The following is a 16,208-nucleotide window of genomic DNA, read 5'->3' as shown; positions in this document are numbered from 1 at the left end:
CCCCACGCTGTGTCTGGGGTGCCAGCTGCTATCTGCTGGTGGCATCGCTGTGCCCTGCAGAGCTTGCACACTCACCCAGGGCTAGTTAATGTGTCCGCAAAGCGCTCATGCTCATGCAATGGAGATGTGCCCTAAATCTTGCTCCCGGGTTTTCCCTGGGTGTAGACCAAAAGCATTCCTGTTCCTCTCCCTCCAGAGCTCTCCCACAGTGGCATGCCTGCTATAACTCCTCTTTGCTGGTGCACTGGTCAAGAAAAAAATAACATTTTCTAGTGAAACAAGCTCCAAGAGGGTGCAGAATTTCCCTCCGTGAACACCTCCCTGGATGACTATCAGAGACATACAATTGGCCTAACAGGATAATCTCAGTGCCAGAGAACTGAATGTACGCTGGTCAGGAGTAAAATCAAGCTGCAAATTGAAATTAGTTTTAGAATAAGTTTCTAAGGGAAATATGGAGAAAAGAACCTAGGTAGATGCTGTTAGAGTATGCTGAGTTTGTGAATGAGGTTATACTGTATATTAGTGTTGCTGATACAGCAGGAGAAGAGATTAAATTTAGAGAGTGGGGAGGTCCTTTTCAATCCTAAGCCTGTGGAGAAGACAGACTTCTACTTGGTAGAAATAGTTGGCTAGTTCAGCCTGTAATCTTGGGAAAATTACCTGCGACTTTATTTGCAAAGCTAAAGTGAGATTTCTAAGTCTTGGACATACTGTTTCGCTCTCCTTGTGTTTCACATTCCTCATCTGTGCAATGGGGCTAATCATTTCTTGTCTCTGGATTGAGTTTGTGCAGCCAAAATAACTAACAAATGTACAGCACTCTTGAGAGCCTTTCTGGAGACCCCCGCATGAGCAATACCACAATTTTGTTTACGTTCATTAGCGGGTGGTAATGATTGTCATGGTTCAGGGATAAGACGAAAGGATGGAGGTACAGGATCAAACATGATCCTAGGCAGAATTTTAGTCAGGATCCTACACCAAAGGGAAAATATGTCAGAAATAATACTGCTTTGCTTTTTTTTTTCTTTTCTTGCAGAACTTTGGACTTTGAGGGTCATAAGATTTTATTTGTAATGAGCTCAGGCTCATAGCATGCCTGCAAGGTAGAAAAGCTGCTTTAATACAGTTTCCCTGCATAGATCTTTACCCAGACTTTTAGAAATAATTGGCAGTGTTCAAGGCTCCTGATTTTAATGGAAAAAGGAGCAGGTCTTGGCCTTCAGGTTGTAAAAGAGAGAAGAAGAGACACACGGTGACTGCCAGCCTTCATAGCCCGGTCACTGCAGCTCTGAGCAGCCTCTTGGCAAACATGGAGTGGGCACATCACCACTCCCGTGGGGCTGTGCATGCCTTGCAACACTATTTTGAAAGCTCTCCTGGTAGAAAGGGGTTTTAGAAGATTTTTAACCAATAGAGCTGGGATTTGAATCATTGCCTCAACATGGGAATGGTTTGTTATGAGCTGTTCCCTGTTGACCTGTGGCTTTTGATTTCCCTGGTCAGCCCTGCCCCACAGCCCCCCACTGCCCTGCACTAAGGGGTCTCTGCAGCTGCCTGAGCTGTTGCCACCTTCAGTGCAGGCTGGGTGGAAATATTATCTTTGCTCCATAAACCTTTGCAAATAATGCAGTATTTTTTCCAAGCAGCACTGTCTCAGAAAGTGTGAAGTAACGTGGCACTTTGCCGCTCTGATTTCTGTCTAACAATGGGCATGAATAGGCAAACCAGGGCACAGAGTTTGCTTTAACAAGTAGCGTGACAGTAGGGACTCATTTGGTTTTAAATACAAGGGTAGAATGACCTGGCCGTGGGTATCAGTTGAACAGATTTGCACCTTGTCCGTTCTTTGGTTACAGAGGCTGAAAATCAAATTCCACATTTTAACTCTGATCGTTTAAACCCAGACAGGCTGGCCAGGCTCTGCCGGTCACATTTTCAGGGACCGGGGTGTTACAGTAGCAGCAGCGAATATGCAATTTCTAGGAAAGCCGAAGTGTGTCTGACTGTCAGCAAAGACCCCAGGGGTGTGGGTTCCCAGTGTGATGGGTACCTGAGCACTGACAGCTTCTTCACCATCCTCCAGGGCTTGTTCCTCATGGTGGAAATCAGTTTTTTCTTTTGCTCCACTTGCTCCATCAGCATCGCGAGCTCTTCCTCTGACAGAGACTCCTCGTCGGATGAGTTGGAAGAAGCAGAAGTAGTACTGGGAGAGACACAAAATAAAGGGCACAAAATAGAAAAACTTGCAGCAGTTAGAGGGAAGGTCTCGCTTGGGGTGGGCACAGTGCTGCTGGCCCCCGAGGATCCCACTCCGATGTGGGCACGGTGCTTCACCATCCCCTAGCTTGGTGGGATGCCAGCGTGGCCCCTTCGCGCTCATGGCAAGGCTGCTTCCAGGCAGGATAATGAAGAGGCGATTGCGGCCCACCATAACTCGCCTGGCATTGTGCTTTGGACCATGCTTCAGCTACAGAAGCATTGCCTAGGGCTACAGCTGGCTCTGGAGAAATGTTTTTCACACCATCAGACGGAAATGGAAGATATGGGGAGAAGCAGAGGGTTGGGACAAGCAAGATTTGGAAAAGGAAGAGACTTAAAAACATGAGAGATTGATTTCAACCTGAATGTTTCCATAGACCAACCAAAAAAATGTGCCCAGGTCCAAGTCGCTCAAGCTGTCTTGTTTGAGAGTGCTTTTCTACCCCCAGCTGTAGGTGCCAGGACTCCACTACATGCATGGATCTGATCCTGGCTGAGGAACAATAATGACAGAAGACCTTGGAAACACTTTGGTTGTGTGGCATTTTACACTACTGTTTTCCACTGTTGTATATCTTTTGGGAGAGCAGTAACTTATTTGCAGTTTATTGGTTTTGCAGTTCTGACCCATACGCCACTGGCATGTCGATAACGCTGCCAGTCTGACACAAGGCATCGTACTCAGGGGTTGTTTAATTACCTGTTTTTCCTGTCTGTCTTCTGTTTGCTCTCCCCCTCCTTTCCTTTCTTGTTTGTTTTCCTTTCTTTGTTTTCTGACTCCTTTTGATCTTTGGTAGGAGCCTTTTTGCCTCTCTCTCTCTGCCGGCTTCCTTCCTCTCCTGCCTTTTTTCCATCACTGTTTTTTCTTTGGTAGTTTTTTCTCCTAGAAGCTCTGTTTTGTTGGCTATGACTGTCTTCCTTTTTGCTCTCATCTTCTTCTTTGTCTTTCTCTTGCTTTTTGCTTTCAAGTCTGCTTGCTCTGCTGGTTTCCCTGAGGGGCTGTTTCTTAGGTGTCTTGTTCTTTACTTCATCTTCTGCAAGGGATAAAAATCAAGTATTTTAGGAAACACTTAGCTTTCCATGCTGGCAAAATAAGGATTCATCAGGAAAGCGCAGGCAGCCAGGATGCCTGATGCAAACCCTAGCAAAGTCAATGAGCAGATGCCCGTTGACCTCGGTGGGCTTTGCATTATGTCCCGCCCAAGAACGACGTTCAACTCTTTGGTTATGCAACTCCCATTTAAGACAGTATGACTCATTTTAGCACATCAGTGACTGATATGTCACCATAAGCAAATTGGCAATTAATTACAAATGCAAAAGCCCGTCCGTCAGAGAGCACAGACAGATATCTTCCCGACCTGTAAACACAGCAGAGCAACGGAAACAGAAATTGCAGCCAGTTAAACAATATGTAGTGTGCTTGTTGGTGCAATGTCCTTGAAAGATGTTTACTTTTCAAGGCTGGGGATGGAGGTCTTCTATTTATATAGAGAAAAGGTACAGCTTAGGCAGCACCAGGTCTTGTTTCTCCGAGTTTTCTTTTCTATAGGAAGGTCTGTATGCAGAGAAGAAAAAAACGAGATAGTCTCTGATGCACATTTCATTCCTACTGGCATTGCAAGCTAAAAAACTCATTTGTCCAGAAGTCAGAAGTGCTTCCAGTTTGAAGGATTGAAATGGAGCACGACTTAATTGCAGACGGTTATGGAAAGGCGAAAAACCCATTCAAAAAACCTCAAGCCCCTCCATCCCTTTTGCCACCAAGTCCATTAAAATCAATAGTAAGTTTTCCAGATTCTTTTGGCTTCTAATTTTCCAAAATTTCTTACTGATGAAAATAGAGTGTTAAAAAAAAAAAAAAAAAAAGAAATCTGTAATTTTGGCATTTTCCCCAGGGTTGGAGAAATTGTAATGGAAGAAGGAAATTGTGCTGGAGTGGGATCCAGAGTGAAAAATGAGCAGCCAAAACAGCAAGGAAAATAGAAGCAAAAACAATTTGAGTATTTGCATTTTTTTTTTGGTGAAAGTTAGAAATTAATAACAAGCAAATAGTTTTTGCTTGCTAGTGGTAAAAAATTAGTAGGTGGTGGTTGTCACACATGTCACTGGGAATGAGAAGGAGCTTTCAACTTATTTCTCAAGAATCATTAGGTAGATTTCAGTTACTATGTAATCGTGCATCTCAGATGAATTTCAGTTAGTGGTCTAGGTCAAAGGACCACCTACCCTCTTGGGGAAAATGTTCATTTTGGGCAGCCAACTATCAGTTTTAATTTGCAACCTATCAAATATTAGGTTAAATATGGAGCATTCATTTGTTTCTTTTATCTTATTTACTTGTTTGCCTGTATGGGAAAGGTGGATATGATTAAAACAGTGACTCCTAGTCTTTTCCTAATTACTTTCTCATATTTTATGGATCGTGCAGACACGGTTGTGAAACATTTTTGCAGAAGCGTCTATATTCACATCACCTATCCAGTGCTGTTATGATCTTACCGTTTAGCTATCTCTCTATTTAGTGTTACAATCCTACCCCTTAGCTATTTCTCTTTATTTACTATACACACAGGGTTAAAGCTGTTTTTAATCCTGTCACTGGCTCTTCCTGATTCTCCTAACAGTCATCAGTCTGCCTCCCATCCATTTTCATTTTTATCTTCTCATGGTCATGATTATTCAAGACAGCAGTGTGTTACGGTCTAAGCAAGCATTACAGGGAGGGCAAGCAGGACTTTGGTGCGGTGCAAAGCAGTCCCAGCCTTGCATAGGGTGGTGCTTTACTGCGATGCCTGGTTTATTAGGGATGACTGCCAAGGGATGTGGGCTCTGACAGCCTCTTACTCCAGGAACATGGATGAAAGGGGACAGACTGCTTAAGAATGGTGGTTTACATATCACTATTGTAAGTCAAACCTCAAGGGAAAAATCTGCTTGCTTACAAGTAGCTCATGAAACGGTTCCTGTTGTAGAGCAAGTCACAAGCCAGAGAGAAAAAGAAAAGGTATCACCTCCTGTATTTCAAACAAGACCACATTTTTTAATCTCTACATTACCTTCACTCTCTGTGTCACTTCCGACTTGTCCATCAATCTCTATTCCGGCTGCAAGACAAAGAACAAAGAGTAATTGCATTTGTTGCTGGGATTTACACACGCGATGCTTTACACAGCTAGTCCTTAAGTGCCAGCTGAGCTTGGCAGAACGTCCCTTATTGATTATACATTATATTCTTTTCCTACAGTGACACTCTTAATATTTACTTTAGTTTGGCAAATTGACAATAGTTCCCTGCATGAGCAAACTGAAATTGCATGATCTTTGAGAGCCGCAAAATGATGTGCTTGGAAAGTCATGAGACATTTTCTCAAGTATTTGGCAGCATCCAAACTGAAATGATCTCATAGGGATACCAACCATCTTCCATGATGACCTGTAAAGCACATTTCTTTTTCTTCCCCATAACAGCCTCCCGTCTTTTGCACAGACACAGTAGCTGCTATGCTGCGCACGCACACCCCAGTCATATACAGGTTACTCTCTCTTCTAGTGCCCATGTGCTTGTCTCCTTGGCACTGCAGACAGACGGGCACATCCAGCCGCTGGTGACCTCCTGCTTGCGAGCCATGTGGGCAGGGGAGGGCAGGGAGGGGTGGGAGAGGCAGGGAAGACCCAGACTCTGCCTCAGCCCACCCAAACACTTTCCCTTTGGTTCCCTTCTCCCTGTGAAAAAGCACCTGTCGGCATTACATTGCATTTCATTATTTAAACATGAAGGAAAGCCCTTTGGTGGATACTTGGTGGTGTCGTATGAAACACAGACACAAGTCACGTCTGGTTCTGACATAATCATGTGGCTGGAGGCTTTGAAAGGATCAATTTTCTTAATGCCATATTCTTTACTGACCTGCGTCAATCTGTGTAACCCTGTGTTAGTCATTCTCCTGCAGCTTATTAAAAGTCTCAGTGTGGTGCCCCTCAGGGCACGGCTGTGGGTCACCTTTTCTTCTCCGTGTGTGCCCTTTGTAGGGGCTCATGAGCTAATAGATGCAGCAAGGAGTCAGGAGTCAGGACACCAGGATCTCTCTCTCTTTTGCTCCTCTATTCTGTGTGACCTTTACATACTCATTGCACTTGCTGGTAAAATAGGATAGATTTTCCTTCTAGGTTCTCTGAGGCTTAATTAATTAATGCGAGACCCTCATTTGGAAGGTCTTTTAGTACTGCAAAGTATTGTATTGCATGCTGCAGCTTGCAGTCTTTCGACGGGCCAAGGATAGGTTTGTCTGAGCAATCTCCGGTGTAAAACCTGCAGCATCTGCCCCAGCTGTAGCCTTCTCGGTGAGCTGGTGCATCCCCAGCGCAGGGTTTACCTGCAGGCATGCAGACTGCGCAGGAACAGTTTCCGAAGAGGAACGTTTACCCTCACGCCATCCATGAAGTCTGCTGCAGACCCCCGGCTTGCATGGCCATCCCTTGGGGGACCTGGCGTGGTGAGAGTACACAAAGACTTTTTCCCAAGTGTTGGCAGGGACAGGGTTAATTCCTCCCCAAAGAGAGGAATGTCGTGGAGATCAACTTGAGGCTGCTGCCACTAGCAACTCTTGCAGATGACTCCTGCTCTGGGTCGGGTGCAGCACCTCTGAACTGGAGATTTTCTGCTTCTTTTTGATCGCTGAATTTTGGTCCAAAGGCACCTTTCAAGTATTTTAAGACCAATCCCATGGATTTTTTTGATCTGCCTTTGACTTTAGCTCAGCTCACCCGAGCTAAATACATAACGTATGGTATATGCCCATACATTATTAACAACTCTAACCCTACAAGTTCATTACACAGGGCATTTCCGCTGTGTGTTCCCCCCACCAGTGTGTCTGACTGGGGCTGAAGACCGTGGTAGCAGTTTTTGAAGGTCTTCCCGGTGAACAAGTTTCACCTATAACTCTATGTGTAGACGTGGTAGGTTGAAAAGTTGTTCCAAATGTGATCACTAAGTCATTGCATTAATACTGCTCCAGGCAAAACGGAGCAATTCGCAGTTGCTGGAGGCTACTGGAACGGATTTTCTGCAGGTTACTTAATTTGCCTCAGGCCTCAGCCCTAAGCATCTCTTTCCCAAACAGAGGATCTAGGGACTTCATCTTCCATGTTAAATGAAAGTCAGGTTTCTGGAGAATCAGGTGGTAAGAGTCAAAAGGGGTGTGGATGCCCATCACACCCCCACAATACTATGCTCGGTGCTGGCACTTGCTTCTACCTCAGGACACCATTCTTCTCCACCAAGGCATACTCAGATGCTGTTTGCATGCTCAGGGTATGCTCGTGTGAGTGTCTCATTGCCAGAGGCATGCAAAACACTTCAGGAAGGTGCGAGTTGAGTGTCCTGGGTTTCTACCCTGCCACATGGTCAGAAATTCACCCATCATTTGCACTGGAGCTGGGGCAGCCGCAGGCTCCAGACCTGCTTGTGCCACTTGGCATACCCCTAGGCACTGAGTGATCTTGAAAAGTGATGGGGACTGCAGATTCATTTTGCTGCAGTTTGCTGCATCTTTGAGGCCTGTGTACCCCCTTCCTGAGAAATACTCTGCCTCCCAGAATGGCAGCTCGTGGGGTGCCAACGTACCAAAATGTGCGGCTGGGTAATACCTCTGCCTCCTGCTCTGAGACAAAACTCCCGTCCCTTGATTTTATAATCTGCACTCCAGTTCACGGAGGTGGTGGCAAGGTTGTGATGGTTGTTCATGCAGGCACAGGGCCCTGGGGCACAACAAACTTGGAGAAAATCTGTGGTCCCCACGTGGCACCCCTCACTGCATGGTGGGGTGAGATCACCCCGCACCGTAGGAGGGGGTGATAGCTGAGACGTCCCGGTATGCGGGAACAGTGGCAGTAGTGTACAGTGCTTGTGAGGCAATGTATTGGTATAGCTGTTTAGTGGCTGAAGGTGTTTTCAGTAAGCTCTGTTTGGATGTTGCTTCTCCCCCATACCTACACTGTCAAAATTAGTAAGATTGACCCTGACAAAACTGCACTTTTACAGGCTGGGTGGCAGCATTTTACCCCTGCATGGGTAGGGAACATTGTCTTTCATGCTGCCAGCTTCATTGGACTCCATCCCATGGAGAGGAGGGAGGTGCATAATGGATGGCAATTATTTTCTGATGAAGAGGGTTATTAAGGTGTATGCCCAAGTGCTTACCCTTAAGGAGAAACCCCTGCATTACCTTTCAGAGTTGGCCTATTATACAATAAACCTCTTTGTGTATGATCTGCTGCTTTCTTTGCATTAGACCCTCAAGATCAGCACAAACAAAATAACCCACCCCAGCTGATGCCGGCTTCCTCCCCTGGAAGGGAGGGTCCACCTGCGGCCAATGTGCAGCCACACAAGGAAGATGAGAAACCTCGTGGTCTTTGTCCTTTGTGGCACATATCCTCAGGGGCAGGGGCAGAGCCACCGTCACTTTTGAGGTGGGCCAGGCAGTGCCAGAGGGTGCGATGCAGAAGACAGGCTGGGCAGGTGAGCCCGGGGAGCCTCCACGAGCTCCAGGGATTCACTGCAACAAAGTGGTGTCATGCAAGCTGAGACCAAGAAAAAGTGCAGCATGGTTAGGCCAAGCCACAGACTTGCCAGCCTTGTTTGCCTGTTGTGATTTTGGTAAGTGCTTAGAGATCTGTAATTTCCCCCCAGAATGAGGCTGGTGGAGATCTCTCTGTACCTCTGGGATGTTTATGCCTGTGTATACTGTGCTTGTAGTGCATTTCAGGTGGGCTGGAGACTGAAGACTGTTGGTCAAAAAGAGAAATTTTAAAGAAAAAAACATGTAGCTGTTTCTGTGCAACATTGAAATATTAACGGAAAAAACTTTAGGCGGGATATTCTATAAAATGCTGCATTTTAAGTAAGAAAAGATACTGCATTTCATGTCCTTTTGACACCCATCTTTCTTTGAAGGTAGAAGGTGCTTAGTTAAAAGAAACATGTACAAAAAATTTGCGACAACCCCCAAGGATGTCAGGCCTGGGAGAGCAGCGAGACATCCCGTGTGCTGTGAGAGAGGTCGCACACAAGCACTTCCCATGTCTGTGTGTGTGCATCAAACAGATGACAGGTCCCAAAATAGCTCTGTGTAGGGTTGACCTGAGCTTGCATAGCTCTACAGTGGGGAAATGCTGCCATTCTTCAGCGCCGAGCACGCTGCCGTCCTCAGCTTATGAGCCTGATTTTCCTAAGAGGATAAATTGTCTTGCAGGGTTTATGATTTCTTAGGATTATGGATCGGGGAGGGGAGGAGGATTAATGGATTAGTCTTTTACCTTTGAGTTATTCCACACAAGGTATGAATAAGTAATGCATGATCACGAATCCAGCTATTACTTATGTAAATGTCAGACTTTGTATGCAGAGTGCGAGCAATTTGTGGAGTTGTAGCGCTAATTTTTTGTCCTATACTATTTAGCTTGTTTCTCCTCACCTTGGTGACTAACGCTATATAATTTGACAGTTTTGAGTTTTAACATGCGTGGACATTGGACTTCTCACACACCTCCAAGTGTTAAATAAAAAGCAGTTGTGTTATGGAGAGACGGTAACTGAATCCTGGCAGCACACACAACATGCTTCTAAATGCTTAATGAGCTAGTGTTTCTCCCTTTCTTGCTTTCTGATTAACATAGGTCTTTAGCTAATTAATCCATGGATTACATTTATTCAATATTCATCTCATCTATAAGTAATCTTTACTTGAGAAGGTTTTTCAATAATAACAATAATACCTGATCCGTGTGTGGATATTTTGATGAGGGCCTAAAACTTGCAAATTGCCGGAGCCAACTCTAATGATATATCTGAGATAGATATTTAGAAATTAGAGATCACTTCCCAACATTGACTTGGTTCTGTCTGACTGTTAAAGAAAACAACAATGTTTTTAAAAAAATTTTTTTCTCAGGCATGCTTCATAGAACTGGATTCAGCTCAGCTGTGATCCAATCTGGCTTTTGACCAAAATGTGGGGTTTACTTTGCAAAAAAAATTTCTGACTAAGCCATGGAAATCCAGCATGGGCTACATTTTAACCTGAGCATATAGGTATGTAGAGGTCATCCTTGCCCTCATGTAATCTCTGCAATGCTGTAGTGTTTCTCTGTACTTTGGTATAAGGGTCTGGAGTGACCTCTGGCAGAGCAGCATGGAAACACTCAGAAAGTAAGGACTCGTCAGCAGTGTTCACTGCAAACATGTGGGTAGACAGTCTCATTAATTTAACAAATCTGGCAAAGAAATTTCTCAGCTTTTTGCAGTCTCTGAAAATAATCCTCTGGCTCCTATACAGAACAATGGGTCTGGACTATGGCTGGAGGCAGTAAAATGGTGCCAAATACATGTCCTATGCTGTTTATGCAGTATGGGCATTAGTTAACTTGTAAGGACGACGAAGTCCCACTGGAAGAAATTGTGTGAGACTATTCTCATGTTCAGGATGCTCAACCCAGTGCCTTGCCAGCTCGTGCTTTGCCCGTGGAAATAACCTTTCTCTGAATAATCCCAACCCAGGGTGGGGAGCACGAGGTCCTTGGAGGCAGAGCCATCGCTTTTTTAATTTCTACCTTGTTGTTATTTCATAGTGTTCTCTCTTTGGCTTTCCCTCACCTCATGCCTCAAGGCACAGCTGGGAGTTTCCCGGGAAGGAGCGCAACAATCTCTGTACATGCTGTTAGTCTGTGTTTTCACTGAAGAACAATTACTGCCAGAGGGCTGCTAATTCAGGTGTCCTGTCAGGAAGAATTAAACCAAAAAAGGGGGAGGATGTGCACTGGCAGGTCCTGGAGCTGTGCCGGCTTCGAGAGATATCTTTGAACGTAAGATCAATCATAGGATACAGCCCCTCAGTCTTCCATTACTTCTTATCATGTAGAAGCTGGTAATATATATATATATATTTTTTTTTTTTTTAAATGATGCTTATATAGCCTAGCTGTCTGAGAATAGAGTGCTCCTTTAGCAGCAGCCTTATGGGAAACACTGACGTTATTAAGACCCCAGACTAGGGCAAAACACAAGCCTGTGTCTGCCAGCTCACTGCCATCTTCACGGACTCCACGTCTCAGCCTAAGCACATGCTGAGAGCCGTCCTGGATCCACGCGAGCCTGTCAGTGCTCTCCAAACATGGCATGTAGGTGTTTGTCAGCGGTGCTGGTCGGATGGTGTATGTTGCTCTTGTATCATCCCTCCCCATCGCTGGTCTTGACAGGCTTTGAAGGCAGGAGGCTCTTGTTCATCCGAAAAGTGGTGTGCACCACAGCCCTGTGGTCATGGCACTGCATGAGTATCTAAGCAGCGTAGGGAAAACCATTTTGATTTCTAACCAGAGGCAGAAACCTCCACCCATCTCCCACACTATTTGTAGGGAACAGACTCTGCATGACATTTTTTTCCACCCATCACTCCCTATCTGAAGAGTTAATGAATGAAGTCCAAAAATGAAGGTTGTGAAGTTTCCGAGGACAAGAGGAGAAAATAGGGGAGAACATATGTGGAAAACCAAGAGGAGAGAAGGTTTTTTGCACAAATTCCAGAGTAGTAGAGGAACATTTTCTTGGGGAGGAACATTTTTGGTGGGCTCCATTCCTACCTTACAGACCTGCTTGGCCTTGGTCTGGAGGAGAAATTCCAGAATGGTCCCCTCAGCTTTGTAGGAGGTGCCCAAAAGGCCAGCAATGGAGGGCACAGTATGAGAAGATCAGGAGAACGTCGTTCGCTGAGTTGAGCCTTTTTTACTGCCTGATGTCCAGCCCCTCCAGACACAGAGGGGATGCTGCTGCTGGATTTCCCCTCTTTCGTTCTGGGTCTGAGAGGATTTCTGTGGGGAAAATTTCTTTCACTGTTGTCTAGAATCTCTTTGCCTGAAAACCAAGATTTTTTTTAATATAGAAAGACAGAGGGAAAGCTGCCTGACAATCCAATCATGGCAGGAGGATCCTGCATGCTTTTAACCTCTTCCTAAAATGCACAAAGCTCCCAGAGGAGCTCTGCCTGCATCTGCACAAGCCGGACCCTCCACTGCTGCAAGCTCTTAAAGCTTTAGTGACTTGCACAAGGCTCTGACAAGTTACACTAGCCATGGGTTTGTGCCAAATAACCCTAAAGCTTCTGCTAGATCACACAGGCTCAGTGATGCACAGGACTTTGAGGGATCTTCCCGTAAAGCAGTTGCAGAGTCAGAAGGTGCCTGTGAAGGTCCCTGTCTGTGTCAGAAGACAAGAGGCGAGACGGTGACTGGAGTCAGAACCTAGGATCTCTGTATAAAATGATCTCAAGGCCCTATACACAGTTGATTTCTATTGGAAAAAAACAAAACATGCCCCTGTGCCATTGTTAGAAATGTAAAGTCATATTAATGAAATGCTTTGCATTATTTTTTTCTTAGGCTTTCCGGGTAGGCTTTTTAAAAAAATAAAATGCAGCATAAAACCAGCAGCATGATAGTGCACAAAACTCACATAAGCGTGAGAGCGAGCTAAGACAGAACAGAAGCAATTTGTTTGGGGAAGAGAAATACAATGATTAGGCATCTTAAGGGATTCTTTCATAAATTTAAGTTGTGCCACAGTAACCTGACTGAGTTGTGCCACAGTTACTCCCTGAGTGATGAACAGATACTACTCACAAGAGTTGTACCTCCCTTCTGCTCCTAAGAAGGTAGCATTGTTTGCCCATAATATGTTCCTAGTGTACTCCTAGCTAGCTGAGATCTGTCCCAGGTCAGGAGTGATGTACCCTTGGCCCCGGATGGCTTCTCCACAGGCAGGGAAGAGATGTGGTGAGGTCGCAGGGGAAGGGAAAGCGTTTCAGGGGGATGGCATCTTTCATATGCAAGATGGGCTCAAGAAACAGGAGGGGAGGAGAAGCGGATGGCTACCATGCTTTCATGGCAGGGGGATCAAAGGGGTTGTTGGTGCTCCATGCAGCAGAGGTGCAATTGGACCTCCCTCTTGTGGCAGCCACTTTGCATAGCAAATTTACCATCTCTTCTGGCAGAGGCAGCACATGTGATAAAGGGATGGGGGCTTGCACTGGAGGAAAACTGGTATTTTTTTTTTTCCCTCACGCTGTGTCTGCTTTCTCTCTCATTACTGAGTCAGCAGAGATTTCATTAGTATCTGATTCAGAAAGAAATCCAGCGTGGCAGACCAGAGGTGGTACTGATTTAAAATATTACATTTAACAAAAGTCCTTTTTATGCTTGCCATAACCCCCATGGGTGTTTCTAGAAAGCTCCCTGGGTCAGCTGTTGTTAGTTCTTTTTCAAGAGCCAAGTATGATTTTGCCTTCTGCCTGAATCTTTTCAAGGCTCTAATTCTCAGATGCACCACCGCAAGGCACTCTGCAGGGGGCATGCCTGTGTTAGTAGATTCTCTTCAAGCTTGTAGGAGGTGGGAGTGCTTTTGGGAAAACTGGGGAAAATTCCGGTTGAGGATGGCAATGGAAACGTTTTCCAAAAGTATCATGGGAGAGGACTAACCAGAGCAGATTTATGGTTTCTGTGATTGCATCTGGATTCAAACCTTTCAGGTTTTCAGCCTCTAGAAAATGTCAGGGTGCAGCTCCTCGGCCCCAAAGCCCTCCCCTCCTCTGCCCCTCTGGGTGCTAAGATGGCAATTGCTGGATGGGAGATAGATGCCGAGGGGAGATGGATGCTAAACATTTCCTAGCAAGCTAATCGGCCGACAGCCAAAGGATTTCACACTTGAGCCTCATCTGAACGGTGACCAAAGGCAGCATGCCAGCTCCGGCTGTATCCAGCACCCCAGCCTCCCCAGGGTGCTCCAGGGGCTGGCACCAGAAGAAATAACCAGTGCTGGCATGGGCTCAGTACTCAGGGATAATTTCCTTAGGGTGCAGAGCGAAGAGAGTCCATGAGGAATTTTTGCCTCCTCTTTTCTCTCCTCTCTGGTTGCTGCCACCTTTCCCATTTTTTCTTTTCTACCCTCCCGCGAGCTGGTGATGTGTCCATGTATGGGGATTCTGGCTCGCCCCTTCTGTTGCGTTAAATCAAGAGAAAACATGGTGTGTATTAAAACCTGAAATCTTTATCTTCTACTCTCTTAGGTAGAATTTGAGCTACAGCCTCAGAAAGGAAAACAGAAGTGAAGAAAGCGAAAGAGCATTTTGTGGGCTTAAACATTCATTATATCCTAAATTACTTGCGTACTGACATGCCAGGCCTTTTGTAATATTAGCTTCATATTGTGTAATTCCTTAATAGAAGACTTTCTATATTCTGTCTCTTTTTTTAAGGACTATTACTAAACATCTTGCTATTGAAAGCTATGTTTTCCTTCTGTTTCTAATTTGTGTCCCCTGTGTTTAACAGAATAGAGGTGGAGTTGGAATTCCCACTTGGTAACAAAAACAGATTTGAAAAATATCTTAGGAGTATTAGCCTGAGGAGTTTTACAATCACTTATCACAAATATCTTTAGGAAAAGCCCCAAACTACTGGGAGAGGGGCTGGAAGGAAATTAACTCGTTATTTCCCAACAGGGTGAGATTATAAGGCATTCATCACAGCTGAGCTCTACAAGTCAAGCAGTCTGCGTTGAAGGGCTGATACTACAATCTGAGGTCAGTAATTCAACATAATAATAGAAAAGTATTTAGATATGGAGCTAAAGTTATGCAAGTGTGTAGGGATTTATTTTCAAGCAGCTAAGTAATCCAACTGACTTCAGTCATGGCATGTAAATGCTTTATGTTAGGCATGGTTTCAGAAACTTGGTGAGCCTAGGTCTCTTATGATACCCAAGACACAAAATGTTACCCTGCTGGTTTCTGGTGCAGCTCTGCTGGTGCTAGAAAGATCTGTTTTAGAGGTACCCGGAGTCCTTGTTGGTCTGAGGAAAAACTTCTGGGCTGTCTCTCTAAATTGTTTTAATTTGTTTTCATGATGTTTCTTTCCTTAAATGTACTACCAATGCACTTTATTATCAAATCTCAAGGCAACAGGCCAGTGTGTCTTGAGAAAATCTTGTTAGATTGTCATTCATAGCAAAACATTCCCCAAGTTCAGTGGAAACCTTTGCCTTTTTGTTTCATGAACAAATTAAATACCTAATAAGTGGCAAAGGAAGAAAATCCCCAACAAGTTACATGCTTTTTGAGGTGTCAGTTATTTCCATGCTTATTATTGAAAATGGCTGTGTATTATTAAATACTGACTGAGAAAAATGTAATGATAGATAAAGGCCTATCCTTTACCAGTCCAGGGTGTGTTGCTGATATAATTGGCTTACAAAAAGTTATTGCTTTTATCTGGGCTTTATTTACAGTCACTGAGTATCTTCTGGTGCATTTATTCCCTTTAGATGATTTGTGAGAAAGCTCCCTTTGTTTAGACATGTAAGAAGAGGGTCATTTGTTACTATTGTTAATTTGTGTGTGTACATGTATACACCTATATATATGTGGCTATATATGTGTGAATACGCATATGTGTATATATATCATCTTTTGTTCAAAGTATCACAGGTTCAGTAAGTTCTGGTAGGGCTGGGTGCTCTGAAACTTCATGTCCAGCATTAAGTGTATAATCTAAAACATATCTGCATGCCTTTTCTACTGTATGACCAGGACAGTAGCATGTTCGTATTCTTTCGTGCTTATAAATATTTATGTTGACATCATCTTTTGGAGGATTCAGTTTTTGAGTTGAGTAAATCCAGTGTTAAAACAAAAACTGATCCGATATGGATGAGGTTTTCAGTATTGCAATGAAACTGGATTTTTTTGTGAAACTTTGAAACAAAAATTGAATGCAGGTGTGTGCAAGCAACCTTTTCCATCATCTTGGGCTAAGTTACCACCTGGAACAAATCATGATCTTCCAGCAATTGAAGCAGGCTGGGGTTAGGCTGGCAAAACTTCTGTTTCTGG

The 16,208-nt window shown here is 44.5% G+C and overlaps 1 protein-coding gene across 1 annotated transcript in view; it reads right to left on the bottom strand.

The window, feature by feature from the left end:
• TMC2 (transmembrane channel like 2) overlaps positions 1-5,731 on the bottom strand; it is a 34,205-nt gene extending 28,474 nt beyond the window's left edge. Inside the window, exons 1-4 of the mRNA XM_059818965.1 lie at positions 5,686-5,731; positions 5,325-5,372; positions 2,966-3,299; positions 2,057-2,209 (exon numbers count right to left, since the gene is read on the bottom strand). Of these exons, the coding sequence (XP_059674948.1) occupies positions 2,057-2,209; positions 2,966-3,299; positions 5,325-5,372; positions 5,686-5,731 (581 nt within the window). The remainder of the gene's footprint in view (positions 1-2,056; positions 2,210-2,965; positions 3,300-5,324; positions 5,373-5,685) is intronic.
• Between the last annotated feature and the right edge of the window lie 10,477 nt (positions 5,732-16,208).

This window comes from Gavia stellata, chromosome 6, assembly GCF_030936135.1.
Source record: "Gavia stellata isolate bGavSte3 chromosome 6, bGavSte3.hap2, whole genome shotgun sequence".
NCBI classification, from domain to species: Eukaryota; Metazoa; Chordata; class Aves; order Gaviiformes; family Gaviidae; genus Gavia; species Gavia stellata.
This window is presented reverse-complemented; position numbering and strand designations above follow the sequence as displayed.